Source organism: Ovis aries, chromosome 3 (assembly GCF_016772045.2).
Source record: "Ovis aries strain OAR_USU_Benz2616 breed Rambouillet chromosome 3, ARS-UI_Ramb_v3.0, whole genome shotgun sequence".
In the NCBI taxonomy this organism is placed as follows: domain Eukaryota; kingdom Metazoa; phylum Chordata; class Mammalia; order Artiodactyla; family Bovidae; genus Ovis; species Ovis aries.
In genome coordinates, this window is record NC_056056.1 from 19165163 (window position 1) to 19185085 (window position 19923).

At 45.4% G+C, this 19923-nt stretch overlaps 1 protein-coding gene across 3 annotated transcripts in view; it reads left to right on the forward strand.

Annotated features, from left to right (window-relative positions):
• The first annotated feature begins 538 nt into the window (after positions 1 to 538).
• Positions 539 to 19923, forward strand: part of GRHL1 (grainyhead like transcription factor 1) — a 48712-nt gene continuing 29327 nt past the window's right edge. For 2 of the 3 annotated variants that reach the window (XM_027966512.2, XM_027966513.2), the window contains exons 1-8: positions 539 to 713; positions 3808 to 3994; positions 6480 to 6550; positions 8939 to 9326; positions 10382 to 10458; positions 11871 to 12027; positions 12753 to 12864; positions 13876 to 13970. In XM_027966512.2, the coding sequence (XP_027822313.1) occupies positions 694 to 713; positions 3808 to 3994; positions 6480 to 6550; positions 8939 to 9326; positions 10382 to 10458; positions 11871 to 12027; positions 12753 to 12864; positions 13876 to 13970 (1107 nt within the window). In that variant the 5' untranslated portion in view covers positions 539 to 693. Of the gene's footprint in view, positions 714 to 838; positions 1166 to 3807; positions 3995 to 6479; positions 6551 to 8938; positions 9327 to 10381; positions 10459 to 11870; positions 12028 to 12752; positions 12865 to 13875; positions 13971 to 19923 lie in introns of those variants that run through there. The other variant, XM_042245780.2, reaches the window with a different exon arrangement.

Genomic DNA, 19923 nt, shown 5'->3' on the forward strand with positions numbered 1-19923 from the left:
ACCGGCCCCAGGCCGGGAGATGCCCAAGGCGGCGGAGCAGCGGGCGCCGTGAGGATGCAGCCGCCGGGTGGGGAGGGGAGGCTCCATCACTGGAGCGGCGGTGGGCTTGGAAGAGCGCCCAGAGCCCCGGGAAGGCGGCGCCGGGGCCCGGCCAGTCCGGCGGGTGCGGCGGCCGAGCACGGTGGCCGCGGGGCACAGCAGGGACGCAGCGTCCGGCCTCCCCAGCCGCGGCGCGCCGGGGACCGCCGAGCGGCAGCAAGTGCGCGCCCGAGGGCCTCGCGGCTTGGCCGGAGTCTGGGCGGGAGCTGGGCCCCGGAGCGCGGGGCGCGCCGCACGGACGCAGCCACGCGGAGCGACCGGGCCCCGCCCCGCCCCCCAGGGGCCCATCGGCCCCGCCCCGCAGCCCGGCCCGCCGGCCAATCAGACCGCGGCGCCCGCCCCCCCAGGCCCGGAGGCCCCGCCCCGTGCAGGCGCCGCCAGCCAATGGGAGGCTGAGGCGGGGCCCCCTGTGCGCGCTGCCCGTGCCCGGCCGGCTCCGAGCGAGAAAAGCCGACCCAACCCGTCGGGGCCGCTGCTCCGGACCCGCCGCCGCTGCCGCCGCCGCCGCCGCCGCCGCCTCCTCCCCCCCGGATCGGGTGTACTGTCCCAACCCGAAAGTCCAGTTCTGCGGCCCGGCAGCGGCGAGCGAGCGCGATGACACAGGAGTACGACAAGTGAGTGAGGGCGCCGGCGTACGCGAGGCCGGCGGTGCCGCCGGGGCCGCTGCTGCCTGCCCGCCCGGCGGGTCGGCCGCACCTGCCGCAAGGCCGAGCGGGGGGAGCGGGGCCGGGCGGCGGGAGGGGGCGCGGGGCTAGCTGTCCGCGGCCTCGGCTTCTCCGCACCCCCTCCCTGCCTTTGTTCCTCCAAAGCCCCCCTGCCCAGGGGGAGACCCCTGCCATGGGGGGGTGCGGCCCTGCGATACGGAGTGGAACCCCCCACCTCTCCTGCAGCTTCGGGGTCCTGGGGTGGGTGGGGGGCCACCCCTCGGGCGCGCCCAGATTCTGCTCTCCGGGGGAGGGGGGCGCGGAGGCCTCGCCTCCCACCCCCCACCTCCCCCCCTCCCCTAACCCGGGCGGCTTTGCTCTTTGGGACGCACTCCGCGGCTGCAAAAGGGAAGCCTTCTCAGGTAATCAAGTCTCTCGTCGCTCAACCGTGTCGTTCGGTCGCCTGCTAGATCCTCGGAACCGAGAGATCTAGGGAAAAGTTGAAGTGCTCGGGTGTCCTGGCATTTTCTTTTTTTTTCCCCCTGGTTGACTGTGTGAGTGAGAAAATTGCTGTAGGAGTTCTTTTGCCGCTTGCATCATTGGTGGTAATTACAGATTGCTGTAATTAAAAATGCTCAGAAATATCAAGAAGGATGAGACTTTGAAATCAGGGTGTTGAACTAGGAAGCTTTGTACTTACTAATAATGCTTTCTGGAGCTCGTGATTGAAGAAATGTTTTCATAAACTATAAGGCGGTAATGTAAGCCGTTAACATTAGGAGACACCGGGCGAGGGACGCTTCTGTATCTCCTTTGCAGCTTTTCTGTAAATATAAAATTGTTCAGAAAAAAATGCAAGTAAATCGCACCCAACCAATCAGTTATATTTGAGATCAGTGAATCCAGGGCACAGCAGTACTTCTCCCAGTTTTGTAATTAATTGCTGAGAATCATTTTGTGTAAGGGTGCTCTTTTTCTGGAGGAGAGGTTTAGATAGTATTATATATGGAACAGCTTAAGTGGAATAACTTAACCTTGTGTTGTACAGTATGAAGATAAATTATTGCTTGAAAATATATAATTCAAGGAGAGGGCAGTGATGAGCCTTTAGGGACTGTCATGAGGAAGTAGACTAAAAAAGGCAGCTGGTTTCGTGTTTATTTCTTGACTTATAGTTTAGATAAGGCATATTTCCAGAGCTAAAATTTTGGCCTGAGGCACAGTTTGGAAATAGTTTAAGACACCTTCAGGGTGATCACACACAAAATCATTTGCAAAGAAATATTTATTTTCTGTTGCTTGTGCAGATTTGGGATGGGGGTAGAAGAAGGGAAGCTGAAGAACTAGCATTAGGGGAACTGAATGAGCCAAGTACTGTCACAGTCTTCTGGAAGTAGCTATTATACTATTAATATTACAGCTTAGCAAGATCCCAGAGAGTCATCCCGGGGTACCACTGGCTCAGCAGCTCTTGTTCTCTCCTGGTGGCACAAGGAATGCTTCTTTGTATATTCTTAATTTTTTTTTAAATTTGAGATTTGTAGGAAGTCTTCATTTTTAAACCAACTATGCACTTTGAACAACCCATTGTGTTTGTTTTGGGTTAAAATAGTATACCACCTTCAAGATTTCTTTTCTTACCAAATGTGCACTCCTTGAAATAAGATTTAATTTTGACTGAGGATGAATTAAGTTGTTGGATTCCCTTCTCCCCTCCTTTTTCAGAATCTCTGTTTTTAAAGGGCCTAGGTGACTGCCAAACCCTAACCTTGTTGATTACTTGAGAAGATAATCAGTCTTTCTACATTCACTTTTAGAGTAGGTAGGTCACCTTTAGGCAATTTACATATTTCATTTGTGTGTTGCAATGACAATAGCTCCTTTAATTTGCTTGTTAAAATGGTGATGATTCGGAGTAGTTCTGAATATTTAAACTTTTTTTTTTTTTTTCAAAGAAAAAAAGTGCTTGATTTTGCTGGAGGTAGTTTTCCACTTTTTCTTTTTATTGACTTACTAAACAGAGCCAACTGAACAGTTGTTGAGGCTGTTTACATTTCAGGTTTTTGGAATCAGTCGTGTTTGCTTTACCCTTTTAAGTTAAATCTTCTATAAGACTCTACTAAAGTTCTCCGTTGATGTTCTGGATTTTTCCCACCAAACTACAGCATTAATGTGAAGCAGTTCTTGCCCCGTATGAAAAACCAGGAAAGATTTTTGAGGACAGATTCCTCAACCTATTTCCTTAAAAAAAAAATCTCTTTTTGTCCAGCGGCTTCATTTATTATTGTAGATTCTTAAGTGTTTATCTCTAAGATAAACAGTGAACTCCCATGCCAGAAAATTGTGTCTCCTTATTGGTTTACAGTCCCCTTTGGCCACATTCCATGCTCAATCTGCTGGCAATCAGTAGAATATTCTAACTTTCTCATATACCCCCGAGGATTAATCCAAGTTATCCCTTCTTCCTTCCATCCCCCCCTTGTTGGTAGTTTGAGGCATGGCATCACCGGGAGAAAGAGGGAATAGCAGTATAGCAGCTTGAGGATGGAACCAGATGTACTTTTGAAGAGGGGACAGTCCTGAGTGCCCGTGTTTGAGGAGAGTGCGTGTCTCCTTGGCCTTGCTTTGTCCTTGTGTTTGTTTATGTAAAGCGTTTGAACAGCTTCACATTTTCTTGGAGTGAGTTTTTGACTTTTGGTTTTAGTGGGGTTTTTTTGTGTGTGTGTCACTTAGTGTGTCCTGGGTTCCACATGAAGGTAACTGTAGGTTCCCTGGCTGTCTAAATACTGTACATCTTCCTGGGTGACCCACTGGGCTACATTTAAGAGGGTTGTCTTCTGATCGTGTCTTAACTTACTTTACTAATGATGAAATAATGGAACAGTGGACTCTAATTGCAAAATCAAGAATTGGCTGTTTGCTTTTTCAAAAATTAGCTTATGATGATTTGCAACAGAAGATGTGATATATATATATATATATATATATATATATATATACATATAGACACACACACATATATATGTTGTTTTTTTCTTTTCTTTTAAAAAAAATCTCTCCCAAGCAAACGGCCAGTCTTGGTTCTTCAGAATGAAGCACTTTATTCACAGCGGCGTTCCTATACTAGTGAGGATGAAGCCTGGAAGTCTTTCCTGGAAAACCCGCTCACTGCAGCAACCAAAGCGATGATGAGTATCAATGGCGATGAGGACAGTGCCGCCGCGCTGGGCTTGCTCTATGACTACTATAAGGTGGGTTTGCTTACTCTTCAGAACCCTGTAACTACTGTGCAAGGTGCACTTGATCCAACAGGGTAAAAAACAGTAATTTGCTGGTAGGCTGTAATGCAAGTTGCTTCTGTAGTGACTATAAATAGTTTAATGAGTGCTTTGACGTACTGTGGTTCAAAGCTGAAAATCTACAATCACGGAATCAAAAGGTTGTTTCTAAAACGTGTGCAGTAGCCAACTGTTCTGGCTCTATCTGAAAGGTGAAGCTACTGCGAAAGGAGAAATTCACTGTGTCTTAATGAGGGTGATCATTTCTTCAGAGGTAGCTCTTAGCGCCATCAAGAGTGGATAGCGGTTCCCTTTGCCCGTGTGCTAACCCTTTCTTCCTAGGTAGTCAGCGTGGTGTTCTTGCCCCTAAATGGTATTGGAGGGCATCTGATTTGATTTGATTGTGAGATTTCATGGGGGGGAAAAAAAAAAAACCACTCATATTTTCTAGTTTAAGGTTCAGGATGTGTTTTATTGTCTGTTCCTCGAGGTTTGGATTAGTTTTAATTCAGTGCAGTCTGTCCTCTGCCTGAAGCTTTACCTGGTGTTTGTATCTGGATTGACACCCCTGGTCTGTGTCATCATCATTGTCCCAGTGATACCAGGTACCACCAACTGATTACCTGTACTGTGCTAGACATGTTACCAGAGTGCATGTTGTTTCTGATCCGTCCAGGAACCCTGCAAGTTCTGTGCCATTATCCCCATTTCGTGGGTGATAAAAAATAAGGTTCTCAGGTCACACGACTAGTATGTACAGCCAGGACTTCGGGTTGTGCCAGGCCCCCTCTTCCGTATGCCATGCTGCCTCCTGGGGGCGGGGCTCTGCTTGCTGTGTTCACTCTGGCATTCTTTTTAACCAATAACCCACATGCAGGGATGGCTATATATTATAGTTTATTTTCACCATCTTTCTGTCTTTAAAACTTCCACATCTATAGAAAATTTAAAATAACAAGATAGCTTACTCTCAGATTCACCAGTTTCCAGCTCTTTGTTACATTCTGACACTGTATTCTTTTTGGAATACAAGAAATGCAGAGGGTAAAAAGCAAGAAAGATAGCTTGATTATCAAAATTGGGTGGGGAGGAGGAACCTAAAGCAAAGCTCTGTTTTCTGATGTAAGGCCATGTGTCCAGCTTGTATTTGAGGGAATGCGGTAAGGTTGTTTTTTTTTTCCTTTAGATATGAATGGAAACTTGCATAGTAACCAAGGATGCCAGAAGAAACTTTGCCTGGGAAGTGTAGCCACAAAGGGTTCCTTTGAAGTAGAACTTATATATCTGTTCTTCTTGTGGCTTGTTTTATTGACTCAGTATAGAAGCTGTAAGTTCCTAAGTATTAATTATGAAGTTTGAAGTTAGATATTTTAAACTGAAACTTTCTAGAATGGGAGGAAACCAACTAGTTTAGTGCCAGAATAACCTGTGTAATAACACTAGTTGCAGTGATTGTATGTGCGTGTGTTTTAAATAAAGGGTCCTAAAAGTATTATACATCTTAGGAGGAGATAAATCCTCATGTCTGCCCATCAAGGGTGGCAGTCTTAGTACTATATGTCAGCCTTCTTGCAACAGATGTGGGGTTATTTATTTTCCTTTTTTAAACCAACTGACTTACTTGTTTCAATTTTTTGAATGTACCCCTCAGTCATTTTTCCATAATAACCTTGGTAAAGCTTAAAAAACACGTTGTTACTACCAGAAACAATAATTCATTCTGTCTTTAAGGGTAAAATAAGAATGTAGGAATAGAGTTTCTACTTTTACGTTGAAAACTTTTTTAAGTTTCAAACGTCTTATTGTTTTTGGAGTGTGTATTGCAGATAAGTCTCAGTTGGGTTGATGTCTACAGGACACCCACTAATGTTGGCCTGCTGTCACTTGTGCAGAGAAGCAGGCTCAAAAAAGGAATAGACCCAACAGAGTCCGCTTTGTCCTTTGAGTGACAGACGTTGTGAATCCCAGTGTCTCTGATGAAATGTATCATTTGGAGTCACCGTTTGGATCTTGGAGTGAACTGTTAATGTGGCTGATGCCTTTGATTTTGCGTTTGATCCGAAGGGAAGAGTGGCAGAGAAGAGCAGGGAGAACGCTGAAAGAGCCTGGTTGTCTTTTCAGTAGCTTCTTCTCTGTTATGTTACGTAGATAAATGGGTTAAACCCAACCAGAGGTATTTCTCTAAAGAGGTGAAACCCACACTCCATGACAAAGTAAATTTGTGATGTTCTGAGTTTCTTTGCCAACTGAATAGAAGCTGGTTTTTGCATATCAACCCAGTGGCCAGATTGTGGACTCCTTGAGAGCAGACACTGTCTTATTCATTGCGTGTCCTTGGAGCTGGGGTTCGGTAGGCAGTCCATAATCATCTGAAGGGTTGCACTTACTGAAAAGTAGGGACTGTGTCTCTACTTCGGGAGTGAGAACAAAACTGTGGTCCTGCATGTTGATATCTCAGGTTCCGCGAGAGAGAAGGTCATCAGCAGCAAAGGCAGATGTTGAGCACCCTGAGCCGGACCATAGCAAAAGGTAAGGTTTAAGACAGAGCGTGAAACAGTACACTACAGATTCCCGGTTTCTGTGAAAGTTAAAGCAAGAGCTTAAGTGAACAGGAACTAGAGGAAGACATAGGTAAGTTGGACTCTTTATGTCTGAACACAGATTTCATTACTGATCTGCCCCTTACTCTGATTCTGTTACTGAGAAGTCACCAGTTTCTGTAGAAGTTCCCTTTTCCTAAAAACAAAAACAATAACTTTCTCTTCATCCAAAGGGTTTTTTTTTTTTTTTTTTTTTTAACTAACAACATGACTGCACTGTTTACTTATTTGTCTTAGGTTCTCTTAAGAACAGTGTGGCTTAAGGCAATGGCAGGGGTCTATTTTAAAAAGTCATCACCAATGACCTTAAGTAACTACCCATGTGAAACTTAATAGAGTATGTTCAGCTGTATTCCAAATGCCTATTGAGGTTATTTTTGAAATATTTTAAGTTAAAACTTTCAGAAAATTAAGGCTTGACTTTATAGACCTGGGGAAAAAGCTAAATATATCTTTAAAATTGTTCTGAGTTCTATTAGTAATACAAGAATGAAACTTTTTGAAGAAAGAATGATCACTTGGAATCCCACTCTGCTGACAGTTTATCTGATTACTGTTTGGGCAGGCAGGTGCATTTCATGTGGTTGTGGTTGTATTCACAGGTAGGATTTTCTTCTACTTAATACGTTACATAAATTTTTTCTACATTACTGTTTTAGTCTTCATAATTTGGAAAAGGGCTTATAGCTTTTATTTTTTACTTTTTGTTATAGGCACTTTCAAACATAACAAAAGTAGAGAAGTAGCATAAGCCAATAGGTACTCAGCTTCAACTGTTATCAACTTAATTCCTGCTGTTTGATCCTTGCTGCTGCTGTTGTTGTTCAGCCCCTAAGTCATGTCCGACTCTTGTGACCCCATGGACTGCAACGCGCCAGACTCCCCTGTCCTTCACTGTCTACCGGAATTTGCTCAAATTCATGTCCATTGAGTCAGTGATGTTATTTAACCATTTCATCCTCTTTCACCCCCTTCTCCTCCTGCCCTCAATCTTTCCCAGCATCAGCGTCTTTTTCCAGTGAGTTGGCACTTTTCATCAGGTGGTCAAAGTATTGGAGCTTCAGCTTCAGCATCAGTTCTTCCAATGAATATTTAGAGTTGATTTCCTTTAGGATTGACTGGTATCTGTTCTTTCTCCAACTTTCTAATTAGTCAATATTTAAATTTTGTTTATTTTTGCTGGAGTATTTTAAATCAAACTCTAGCTATCCTGAGTATCAGGGCTGTATCTGATTTTTGCTGTTACAAAGCCTTAATGAACAACTTTCTAGATAGCTTTTTCTTTTTTCTCCTTTTTCTCTAAAGAAATTTCTTTAAAATAGTCATGGGAGTGAATTTATGGCTTTAAGTTTGACTATTTTATTGATCTTGAAATCTGCCAAATTACCAAATTGTTTTTTTCCTTGTATCAGCCTGTATGATTTGAGGGAACTTTGAAAATTTATGAATTTTACCCTAAGCTAAATATCATCTTATATTGCACAGGATATTTGTTGAGCCAAAAGTAACTCTATGTTGATGTATATGATGGTTCAGTACAATCATGGGGTGAGGGGTGGTGTTGGTGAAAGTGAAAGTGTTAGTCGCTCGGTCCATGTCCAACTCTTTGTGACCCCATGAACTGTAGCCCACCAGACTCCTGTCCATGGAATTCTCCAGGCCAGAATACTGGAGTAGGTAGCCATTCCTTTCTCCAGCAGATCTTCCCCACCCAGGGATCAAACCCAGGTCTCCCACATTGCAGGCGGATTCTTTACAAGCACTGAGCCATCCCGGAAGCCCCCAGGAAAAGTACCGGCTGTGGGCCCCCGTGAGCCAGGCATCATTGCACACTTTTCAGTGTACTTTCCTTTTATCCTCATCACAACCTTGTGAGGATAGGTACCATCATTATCCTCATTTATAGATGAGCATGTAGTTACTAAGAGATCTTGAATCTACCTTACCTGACTCTGGCATCTATACTTTAACCACCAGCCTATACTGCTCCAGTTAATCATGTGTGTAGCTTCAGATTGCTAGTAAAATACGCCAATTTTATGGGGGTTATTGGAAATAAAATATAGTAGAGGAAAGCTCTGAGTTCTCAGCATTCCAAATGAAGTTTTACTCAGTGCTTTGACTTGAAACTGTAGAGGGCTTTTCCCTTTCTCTTGTGATGAGTTATCATGCCATTGCCTATTCATTTGGTTTCTACCAAATGTGTTATTATTACTATTGCCCAGGACCCAACAGCCCAGTGCCATTCGGAAAGTTAAAATTGTCACAGGAATTGTATCAGCTCTGAGTTTGAAAACACGCTTCTCTCTCCTTAAAGAAACGTACCAAATGTGACGGAGCAGCCCCTCATCTCTGCTGGCGAAAATAGGGTGCAAGTGCTGAAGAACGTGCCGTTCAACATCGTCCTTCCGCACAGCAACCAGCTGGGCGTCGACAAGAGAGGACACCTGACGGCCCCCGACACCACGGTCACCGTCTCCATCGCAGCGATGCCCACTCACTCCATCAAGACGGAAAGCCAGCCCCACGGCTTCGCTGTGGGCATCCCCCCAGCAGTATATCACCCCGAGCCCACGGAGCGTGTGGTGGTTTTCGACCGGAACCTGAATGCTGACCAGTTCGGCTCTGGTGCTCAACCCCCAAATGCGCAAAGGCGCACTCCAGACTCTACCTTCTCGGAGACCTTCAAGGAAGGCGTTCAGGAGGTACAGGAAACGCAAGCATCTTCCTAAGACGCTGCATGTTTGTTTAAGTATTGGGTTCCACCACTTCCTTGTTATATAAGCTTGAAACTCAGCCTGTGAGTGGATTGGGAACAAAAGAGGTTTCTCTTTTTTTTTTTTTTTTTTTTTTAAGAGAAAAGGTCCACGGGTATAATTTGTAAACTAAACCTATAAAACCAGAAATTATTATCAAGGGCACATGGCTAATCTTACCAGCAGCTGAGTTAACAATTATGATTTCAACCAAGCGCTTTGCTGGAGAGTAAGAAAGAAAGCCACATACATAATCTTCCACAGACGACAGACACAGCCTCACAGTCTGTTTCCAGCCTTGGTCCTCAACCAAAACAAGCTCCCTGCAACCGGTCTTAGTATAAAAGGAGTTATCATGCATTTGCCTGGTGTTTCTTGGTTGGCAGTATTGTCGGGGAGCAGGTAGATCTCAATGACAAATGCACTGTGTGACATTTACCCATCACTTCCAGTACTTACTTCCAAGGGTTTCGGGGTGATGAACATGTCACTCAGGTCTAAGTGAGGGACTGAGGACGTTTGGAACTGTGTTTAATGACTTATGGGGGGACGGAGTGTCCCTCCCCGCTTACAGAGTGAATAGGATAGTAGCCTTTCCTGAGAAAGCACCTCACTCCAGCCAGCCACGGTGCCAACCTGATACCGTTGTCTGAACTTGGTTCAGTGGCAGAGCTGACTCCTAAGTGTCATGAGATTGGGAGTGCAGACCCCAGAGTTTAGGCAGAAGTGGGGTGTGTGGGAAAGGCGGGAGAAGAGAGAAGGAAGCGCTTTTTTGAGAGTACCTACATAGATTGTCTTAGTTTGATCAAGTGACGTATAAAATGGACATTTTTTTCTAATTCTCTCTTTAAATTTTTTGTAGAGTTAAAATTTTTGGCTTAGACAAGTTTTTAAAGAGCGGTGGGTTGCCTTAGGCCACAGACTCTGATGCTGTACCCAACGTCGGTCTTCAGTGAGCCTGATCACCAGTTACATCCTTGTGGCTTATTACATTGGTATTTCAGGTTTTCTTCCCCTCGGATCTCAGTCTGCGGATGCCTGGCATGAATTCAGAGGACTATGTTTTTGACAGTGTTTCTGGGTAATAGTTGTCTTTCAATTTGATTTTTAACTTTCAACTTGTGCAACTTAACTCTTTTTGTTAATTTGATCTTGAAAAATCAGAGGTGGCTTTTGGCGGCTTTCAACTCTGCCTTCCTGCAGTTAGTGTGGTGGCATCTTTGCTGGAGGACTTCTGCTTTGTTTTAGTGCATTCGGTTTTGATCTCTGAACTGTGTTTCCCGTTTCCCTGATTCTTGGTGTTGGTGCTTTTCCTTCCCTTTGGTTTCTTTATGTGATGTAGTAGAGTGGAATCTCAGAGAAGACATGAAAGGATTAAATCAGATCTGAGGTCCCGTTCTGTTTCCAAAAGTATAGAATCCTGTGATAATTTAGGAATAGCATCAAGTGGATTAAGGCTTTTGTATTTTTATTAGTCTCACTAATTATAAGCCAGCTGTTTACTGGGCTGACAACCTCTTTTATGCATCACAGAATTACATCTCACTCTGCAAATATGAATATTTTCAACATTATATATAAACATCTTCAGGTTTTTTTAGGAGTCTGGGATTTCATTCTGTAATTTCATTTTATGCATTTTTATGTGTGTTGTGTTTTAAAATAAAAGTTTTATTTAAAAGTCTAGGATTTTACGGGAATATGTAAGGCACACCTGCATCAAGGTCCAGAAGTCACAAACTCCAGTCCCTTCAGGACCTGAGATGCAGGGGTCAGCAGGCTTTTTCTCTGAAGGATAGATGACAAATATTTCAGGCAATGTTGGCCATACGGCCTCTGTCGAAACTGCTCAGCTCTGCCCAGCTCTGGGCTGTAGCACAGAAGCATAATGCAGACTCAAAGGGCATGGCCACATTCCAGTAAAACTTCATTTATAAAGATAGGGGTAATGTGCCAGCCCCTGGCCTGACAAGGTTATTATACAACTTCAGGGGGATTTGTAGGTGGGGCTAGAAGATAATAGAAATGTAGAGGACCATGGAGTACCATCCGAGGACATTTAAATTATAGGTAAAAACAGCAAAAAAGTGCTACGCGGGCCAAGTCAGATTTCGTCAGAGGCCTGCCAGTCTCCTGTTTGCAACCCTTGCTGGGTAAGCACTGGACTGGCAGCATGTCCTGTGAGATCTCCTTCCAGAGTGCTTGTCACTCATTCGTAGCTTTAGTATCGTTAGCCTCCAAACCTCTAGTTTGTTAACATGGCTTCATTGGTTTTCTAGAGGTGGTCTGTAGTCCCACATCCGGGAGGATCTCTGGGCTGCTTGAGGTGATTTGGGGAAGAGCAGCGAATGCTGGTGAGATGACACTGTCAGTTGGGATGTTTCACCTGCTGTGTGCATGCCTCCCCACTGCAGCATCTCACGTCTGAGCTCAGGCAGAGGGGAAGCTTCCAAGGGGGTGGATTAGAGGTCTGTGACTTCTATTGTATTCTAGGAACAACTTTGAATACACCCTGGAAGCCTCCAAGTCGCTCCGACAGAAGCCAGGAGACAGCACTATGACGTACCTGAACAAAGGCCAGTTCTACCCTGTCACGCTAAAGGAAGTGAGCGGCAACGAGGGCGTCCACCACCCCATCAGCAAAGTCCGCGTGAGTCCTACTTTGGCCCGGTTGGAGCTCATTATTGCCAGGTCCAAGGCAGATCTAAATTAAGATCCCCGTGGTTGAGACTCCGTGCTCCCACTACAGGGAGATTGGGATCCATCCCTGCTCGGGGAACAGGGATCCTGCATGCCACACAGGGTGGCCAAAAAGTTAAGTAAATTTAAAAAATAATGAAATTGCATTTTCATTTCAAAATAATGAAATTTCTTTACAAAACATTACAATTTTAAAATAATGAAATTTTTTTAATTAAAAAAATTTTTTTTGTTTTAAACTTTTTATTTTGTATTAGGGTATAGCCAAATAAAATTGTTGTGGTGAAAACAAAACAAAACAGTGTTATAGTAGTTTCAGGTGGACAGTGAAGGGACTCAGCAATGTGTATCTGCATGCATCGCATTCTTCCCCGAAGTCCCCTCTCATCCAGGCTGACACATAACACTGAGCAGAATTCCAGTAGGTCTTTGTTGGTTTTCCATTTTAAAATATAGCAGTGTGTACATGACCTTCCCAAACTCCGAAACTATCTGTCCCCACTTCCACCCCGCCACCTAGAAGTTCATTTTCTGTCTACTAGTCTCTTTCTGTTTTGTAAATTAATTTGTATCATAAAATTGCCATATCAGTTCACTGCAAAATAAAAAAACTAGGTTTCCTGAAAGATACTCAGCCTGTAGCGTCTTTATTTGATAATGTTTCCTCTCTCCCAGAGTGTGATCATGGTGGTTTTTGCTGAGGACAAGAGCAGAGAAGACCAGCTGAGGCACTGGAAATACTGGCACTCGAGGCAGCACACAGCAAAACAAAGGTGTATTGACATAGGTAAGGAGCCCTGGAGCCGGCTTCCATTCCCAGAGAAGTATTGACATAGGTAAGGAGCCCCGGAGCTCGCTTTCATTCCCAGAGGCGCTCGCATCCAGATTTTTCTAAATCCAGTTATTTTTGGCAGTGATCAGCTTCCTGCCGAACACATTTGAATTTTTCTGCCAGCCACTGCTCCGTTCCAAACCCTGTCCTTGGCCTCCTGGAATCGGTGCTCTTAACGTTACTTCCTTCATGAGGACAGGTGCCCCCTGCAGAGGCTTCCCACGTGACACTGGGGCCCGGAGCTGCAGAGCCTGGCTCACAGAAGAGCGTGTTGCTTTCCAGCCTACAGATTTGTTTTGAGGGATGATGTCTTCTTTAAGTCATTTTGAATTTTTTGGAGATAATTGTAAGGTGGAGGAAAAGAATCAACAGGTAAAAGAAAATACTAGTGTTGTGCAGTAACACAATTAGTCTTCCCTAGTTGCATGCTGAACTGCATTGCAAGTCTCTTCTGTCTGTAAATACACCCAAAGATTCATCATCACTCGCCGTACAGCAGCAGACCCATGCACGTCATATTTTGTCAAGTAGCTTAGTGAAAACCCTGTTCTTGTCGTGAGTGTGAAACCACTGTCTAGGTCACAGAACAACTCTTAATCTTTGAGTTACTTCTTTTCTTTGCCTTTGGTAGTGTTCATGTTCTCTTTCAGAAGTATAAAAAGAATCGAGTTCCAGTCTTGATTCTCTGGACTAGTTCTGTGCCCTTGGGACAGTTATTTAAACTTTTTAGACCTAAATGTCCTAATTTTGACGTAACGGGATAAAATTAAATACATCTAAGCTTGGCTCTGTGAAAAAGATTCTGTGATTCTTTTTCTACCTTCTTTGAACTTCTGTCAACCCAACAAAATATTAATTTAAATTATCCAGCAATGATTATATGAAAAGCTGAACCTTACAGTGAACTGCTATAATCTCACGTTGGAAACTGGAAATCATGAGTTCCCTCTCTCATCCCTCACCCAGCTGACTACAAAGAAAGCTTCAACACCATCAGCAACATCGAGGAGATCGCTTATAATGCCATTTCTTTCACTTGGGACATTAACGATGAAGCAAAGGTAGGTGACCAGCTCTTGGAGGAGTGGGAGGGGCTTAGTGATTTGACAGCTGGTTGTTTTTGGCACAGTTTTTCTCTCCTTTGCTATGGAGGAGGGAGAACAGGCGGGGCTAGGAAGGCAGGTCACAGCCGTGGTTCCAAGGGGCTTGGAGCACGACGGGCCTCCAGGAGAACAACAGTGCCACTGCTTGGCCTGTCCCCGTGTCCTGTTCCTTAGCCAGCTGGATCTCACTTCCTGCCTTTTCATTAGTGCACATTTTCTGGAAGCATAGCGTCTTCCCAGATGTTCTAGAATCGTCCCTCTCCCCTTTTCTATTCTTTCTTCCTCCTCAAAATACAGTCTTGGTGGACACTGTGTCCCGGGTAGCAGGGCCCTCGTGGGGCCAGCAGCCACTATCCGGCCTCAGTTTGGACTCCTGAGTGTGGGCATTGCTTCCTCCTTTGTGAAGTGGAGTTAATCCATTTCTGCCCCGCTCCAGGCATGTTGTAAGGGTTGTCGGAATAGGACCGTGAAGCTGGGGGAGTTTCTACAGCTTGTCATCAGCGGGTTCCATCTCACGTTGATGCCTTGCGAAGGCAACTCGGTTACTACGGCTCTTCTCTCTCAGGCTTTGACAAGTGAAGAACTGCCTCCAGTTCAGATGGTCATTTGGAAGTTTTAGTACCTTTTAAGAAAAACTAAGTATATTTTCAAGTCATTCCTGCCCTTCCTACAGCCTTCTCTTCTTTTAGTATAAAATATTAGTACTCATTGGAAAAGACCTTGACGTTGGGAAAGATTGAAGGCAGGAGGAGAAGGGGACGACAGAGGATGAGATGGTTGGATGGCATCATAAACTCGATGGACGTGAGTTTGAGCTTTGGGAGGTGGTGATGGACAGGGAAGCCTGATGTGCTGCAGTCCATGGGGTTGCAAAGTGTTGGACGCGACTGAGCAACTGAACTGAACAGTGTTCCACTATTTTCTTTTCATTAAAGTTTGGAAGCTCAGATAACACAGTAGAAACATATGAATTTGGGGCAGTTGTTAATATAAGATTGATCTTAATATTTGTGGCAGTAGTAGGAATACTTTTCTCTATCAAGGTCCACGTTCAAAGTTATCCTCACCTTCCTGTCCTTTCTCAAGTTCTCTTCTATTTATTCAACAAGAATTTTAGCAGTTGCGGAGTAAGACACTACATTAAGTGCTAAATATCGTCGAATTTAATTTTTCCCGCCTGATTGCTTGTAAAAAATTCTCTGACTGGATTCTTGAGAACCGTTTTAAGTTTGTACTATAATTGCTTTCCTTTCTTATTGTCTAAAGCAAAAGTGCGTCTTAAGAGTGCAGGGTATAGTCAATGGGGTCCCCCAGTCTGTTAGGAAGCTTAAGTTCTTGTAGTTGCCCTGAGGTTTTCCTGCTGACCACCTCCAGCCTATGCAAACGTCTGTAGGCTGCTTATCCCAGAATTTGGAACAAACACTGCGGAGAAGCTAGTAGAAGGAAAAGTGAACTTTCCACTTTATATAGTTGCTGCAGTTATTCTGAAATGAGATGCCTTAAATAGGGCTTGGTGTGCAAGCAGCCTATAAGAAGAGTAGGCCCTGTGTCCCTGCCCACCCACCCCTGGGTGCTTCTGTCCTTGAACCAGGCAAGTCTGTCCTGATCACCATGAGGGGCTGTGGGGAAATTGTGGAGGAGCTGATCAAGCACCCCTGAGTCCTAAACTCGCTCTTCTGACTTATCTGTGATCTCGGGTTGGTCCCTTGATTCACCAGCTCAGTATCCTCCCTGTTCCCCTTGGAGAACGAAAACCTCACAGTGGCCAGCTCTGTTGGGGTGTCGTCAGGACTCAGCAGGTGCTTGTCGGGGTGCGTGGAGGTCGTGATGGAAAGGCCCTGCGTGTGGGCAGGGCGGCTTGTTTGTTCACTGTGTCACTCCTCAGGGTGGGAGTAATGAAAACCCGGCTGACGGGTGGGGATAATGGGTGGTTTCATTCTGAAGGCCTTCAGCATGTTTGTATTAAAGAGAAATATTGTCGGAGGCGTGTCCCTAAGTAGTCTTAATAGCGTTGTTAAGTGATGTAGGTAAATTCAGTTTCATTTCCCCTTCCAGACCCCCGCGCAGACTTGATTTTTTTCAGCCGTTGCCAGCTCCTGGATGGTGCTGGTGTCATTTCTTAATGAGGCTGCTGCCTTTTGAAGCAGTATCAGGCATCAGTTTCAAGTGTTTGTTGGAATGAAGTCTGTAGATGTTTTGCTTCCCCTGGCCAAGTTGATGTTTTCTGTGTTTACACTTAAAGTAATGGATGCCCCAGGGTAACTAGTGTGAACAGATGGACATGCAGAATCCTGTACAGGTGGCTTTTTTTGAACTTCAGTTTCTGAAATCATCCCACTTTCTTGTCTTGATTAGGATGTGTTTGTTGATTCTTAATTCCAGTTCATTCTCCCCCACAAACATAGGGTTTCTTAGAGACATGTGGCATTCCTTTCTCCCCCAACTTAAAAAAAAAAAAGATACCTAACATATACCCTTTTTGCCACACCAGGAGAAGTTAAGACCAGAGTTCTAGCCCAGGGTCAACACGAGCATCTTCTCTGTAGATTCCACTGTTCTTCAGGGGTGATTGTTTTTAGGACTCATCTGGTTTAATCTTGAGCACCTTGGCTTAGGTTCTACTTTGGGGAAAGCCCTATCTAAGTTAGACTCATCTTCTCCTGTTCCTGTCTACACTCCGCTTACCAGCGTAAGCATGTACTTGCTGTTACGATGGAAATGCAAAGAAATTATGAAACTTATATTTAAAAAAAAGTTTATTAGACTTCAAAGCATCAGGGGAAAAGGAAGTTGCTTGGAAAAGCAGAAATGTCTTAGAAACAAGCCCCCGTGGCGGCCCTGGTCTCTCCTGTGTCTAGACCCAGTTCGTTCATTTTTCTGTACTCCACACAAAATTAGGTCTGTTTGGGTAGCCATGCATCTTCTCAAGAGTCAGGAGTACCCAGACAAATTAAAGTTCGTCTGGCATTCACACTTCATTGAGAAATGACTTCATCAGATTTCTTCCTTCCTGATTTATGACTGAGATCATACGCTTGAGGTGATTCTGGTAGGGAGAAGCGGTTCCCTGCAAAACATTAAAACAGGGTGCTCGGGTGGAGTTTAGAATTCGTCAGGTAGGAGGGCACTGGTCCCTGGAGGATTAGGAGATTGCTGCAGGGGTCGGGGGCGATGTAAAGGAAGGTGGGAGGAAGATAAACACAGACTTGGGCTCTGTAAAGATTTCTTCCAAAGCCAGCTGTGCCCCTTGCCCCCAGTTGCAAGAATTCGTAACTTCATCCTCCAAATATCCAGCCACCTGCTGTGCCCCGGCCCAGTGCTCTGTCCTGGCTGAAAACACTGGTGTAGTTCAGGTGTATCGCGGGTTAAATGGGCTTTTGTGGCCTGAGATCCTAAATATAGCATCGTGTTTCTAAGGAAATGAAACTTCACCAATGAACTTTGGAGACACAGATAACTTATTGGCTGGGGTTATCTGTTCTGCACCAGTTTCCGTGTTTCCAGTCAAGTGAGTCGTTCTGGATAGCCTTCACGTCCTGGAACAAGGTTTAATTTTTTGCTTGGACTACAGATCTAAGAGTTTACAAGAGCATTGAGATTTGGATAGTGATACGGAGTAAGGGCCTCTCAAAGCCTGAAGATCTAAAATAAACAGAGGGAAAAAAGAGTTAGGGGGAGAGGATTACCTTGTCTGAACGTCAGGTTTAGGCCTGGCACCATGCTGAGGGGCTTTCCCTGTGTTGGCACCTAGCGGGCAGTGCCGCCTGCCCAGTACCCAGGAATTGGGTGCTCAGTCCTCCAGGTGGGAAGACATTTGCTGCTTGTCATCCAGGTGAGATCACCCAAGGAGGCAGGCATCTCCACCTTGAAATGGACAGGAAGTGATCCTGGCAGGGGGAGACATCTAAAGGTCAGCCCTAATTATTAATAGAGAGGCATTATGGATTCACTAATACAGATTGCCTTGGTAAGTAGAGCACTTTTGCTGCAAGGGAACAGTTTATACTGATTGTTGGATGAGTGGTGTCTGGCTCCAGAGGAGTGGAAATTATAAACCAAAAATCCCCCATATGAAATCAAGTGACCCAGGACAGCCAGTTCTGAGGGAGCCTGGCATCCAGCGGAGCCCCGCTTGCAGGAAGGGGTTGTGCTAGTGGGACAGGACATACTTGGTTATAGTTAACTGGACAGTGTAGGAGGTGGGAAGGAAAGCAGGGGCCGCTGCAAGCAGAGCCCAGCGTTGCTTTGATCGTCTGTATGTGCTCTGAGCTCCTGGGTATGGAGCATACCTTTTAAAGATGTGATGAAATGCCAGGGAGGTGGACTATCTCACATGGTTTTTTCCAGAGGTGACTTCTAAATTCTTACTGCCAGGTGGGTTGGGTGCAGCTGCCAATCACACAATTTCGTCTTCTAAACACTTAACAGTGAAGAGTTTGCTGTCAGATACGTGCTCAGCTCCTGCTAAAGTGAGCACCATCAGAGGAGGAGTAGGTGTGGAGTCTTGGTTTCTTTCCTGGATTTTGCCTTCGTGGCTTAAAACCACCCGAAGACTCATAAGAGTTCGTCCTGTGGGCTGTGCTTCCTGATGTCTTCATCGGACCCGCAGGAGGAGGTGCTTGAGGTCGGGTGGGAGGAGGGCTCTTGCGGTGGATGGAGCTGCGCCTTCTTCTCCTCTTGGCAAGATCTCATCTCTGGGAGGGGGTGGTCAGAGCCCGTTTCAACACGCCGTTCGTCTCTTCCTGGTTCAGTTCCCTTGCCTGGTTCACCTTTGGGGCAGGGCCGGGGCCCGCAGAGAAGAGACAGGACCAGATCAGAGCATCCTCTCCCTCATGGGGGAGAGAGCGCTGTGTGCTCTGAATTCTAACGTGCCAGCTCTCAGGAGAAACGCCAAGGCATTCTGCCGGGTTGTCCTTCTGCGCCGAATGTGTTCTGTGTCACCGAGAGGCTCGTGTTACAAAGTAAAGAGGATTGGAGTAGAACACAGAGCCCACCAGGAGCACCGAGAGCCTGGGTTGGGCTGGAGTGTGGCGGTCTTTCCCTTTGTTCCCTGTCTCAGCAGAGGGCTACGGCACTCCTGCCACAGGATGACAGGGGTGGACCTGTGCTGGTGACTCGAACTTAAGGCTTTCTGTGTGTGCTTGTGGGATGCAGGTTTATGAGTATAATAACAGTTTGTTGTTTCATCTAAGCATAATATTTGGAATTCATCATGAGAGTAGTCTTTAGTTTGTTTGGAGTGAGCCTACTGCTTGCATTTAGAGGGATTCCATCCTGGTGAAGCACCCAGCAAGCGCTCCAGTAAAAGAAGGTGTTGCCACCCTGGTTGCATTAAGCATGGGGCAGGTTTGGTTTGTTTCTCAACTTTAAATTCCCAGTGTGAATGGGAGGGAGGCGGGAGAGGTGAGTCAGACATCTTACTTGCGATTGCAATTAAGTGTAGGCAGGGAATTTCAAACTAAAGTGTATCTTCCCTGGCCTAAATACTGGAGGAAGCCAGGAGGCATTGTTACTTTTAAAATGGAGGTATGAGACTTTCGGAGTCCAGCCAGATGCGGGCTGGACTCTCCAAGCGTCCTGTCCTTAGACCCTAGAGGAACTCAAGGGAGCCCGGGGGCTTCTGAGCTGACCCTCTTTCTACACCATGCAGTTGGAAAGTACGTGAAAGTGAAAGATAAAAAATGTTGGTACCAGAAAGTCACTCTCCTCTACAGGGAATGAATAGTCTTTGAGCTGTGGTTTGATCAGAACTGAAAGTGATGAGAAATTTTTCTGGAATGGAAATGTGTGGGGAATGCCTTTCATTAGATGATATGGGATGAATTCTTGACTTTGTAGTTGGAAAGCTGACTCTCAAGAGACTGCCCTGGGTCTGACTACGAGGGAGCTTTCTCTTTTTAGAGCGAGGGTT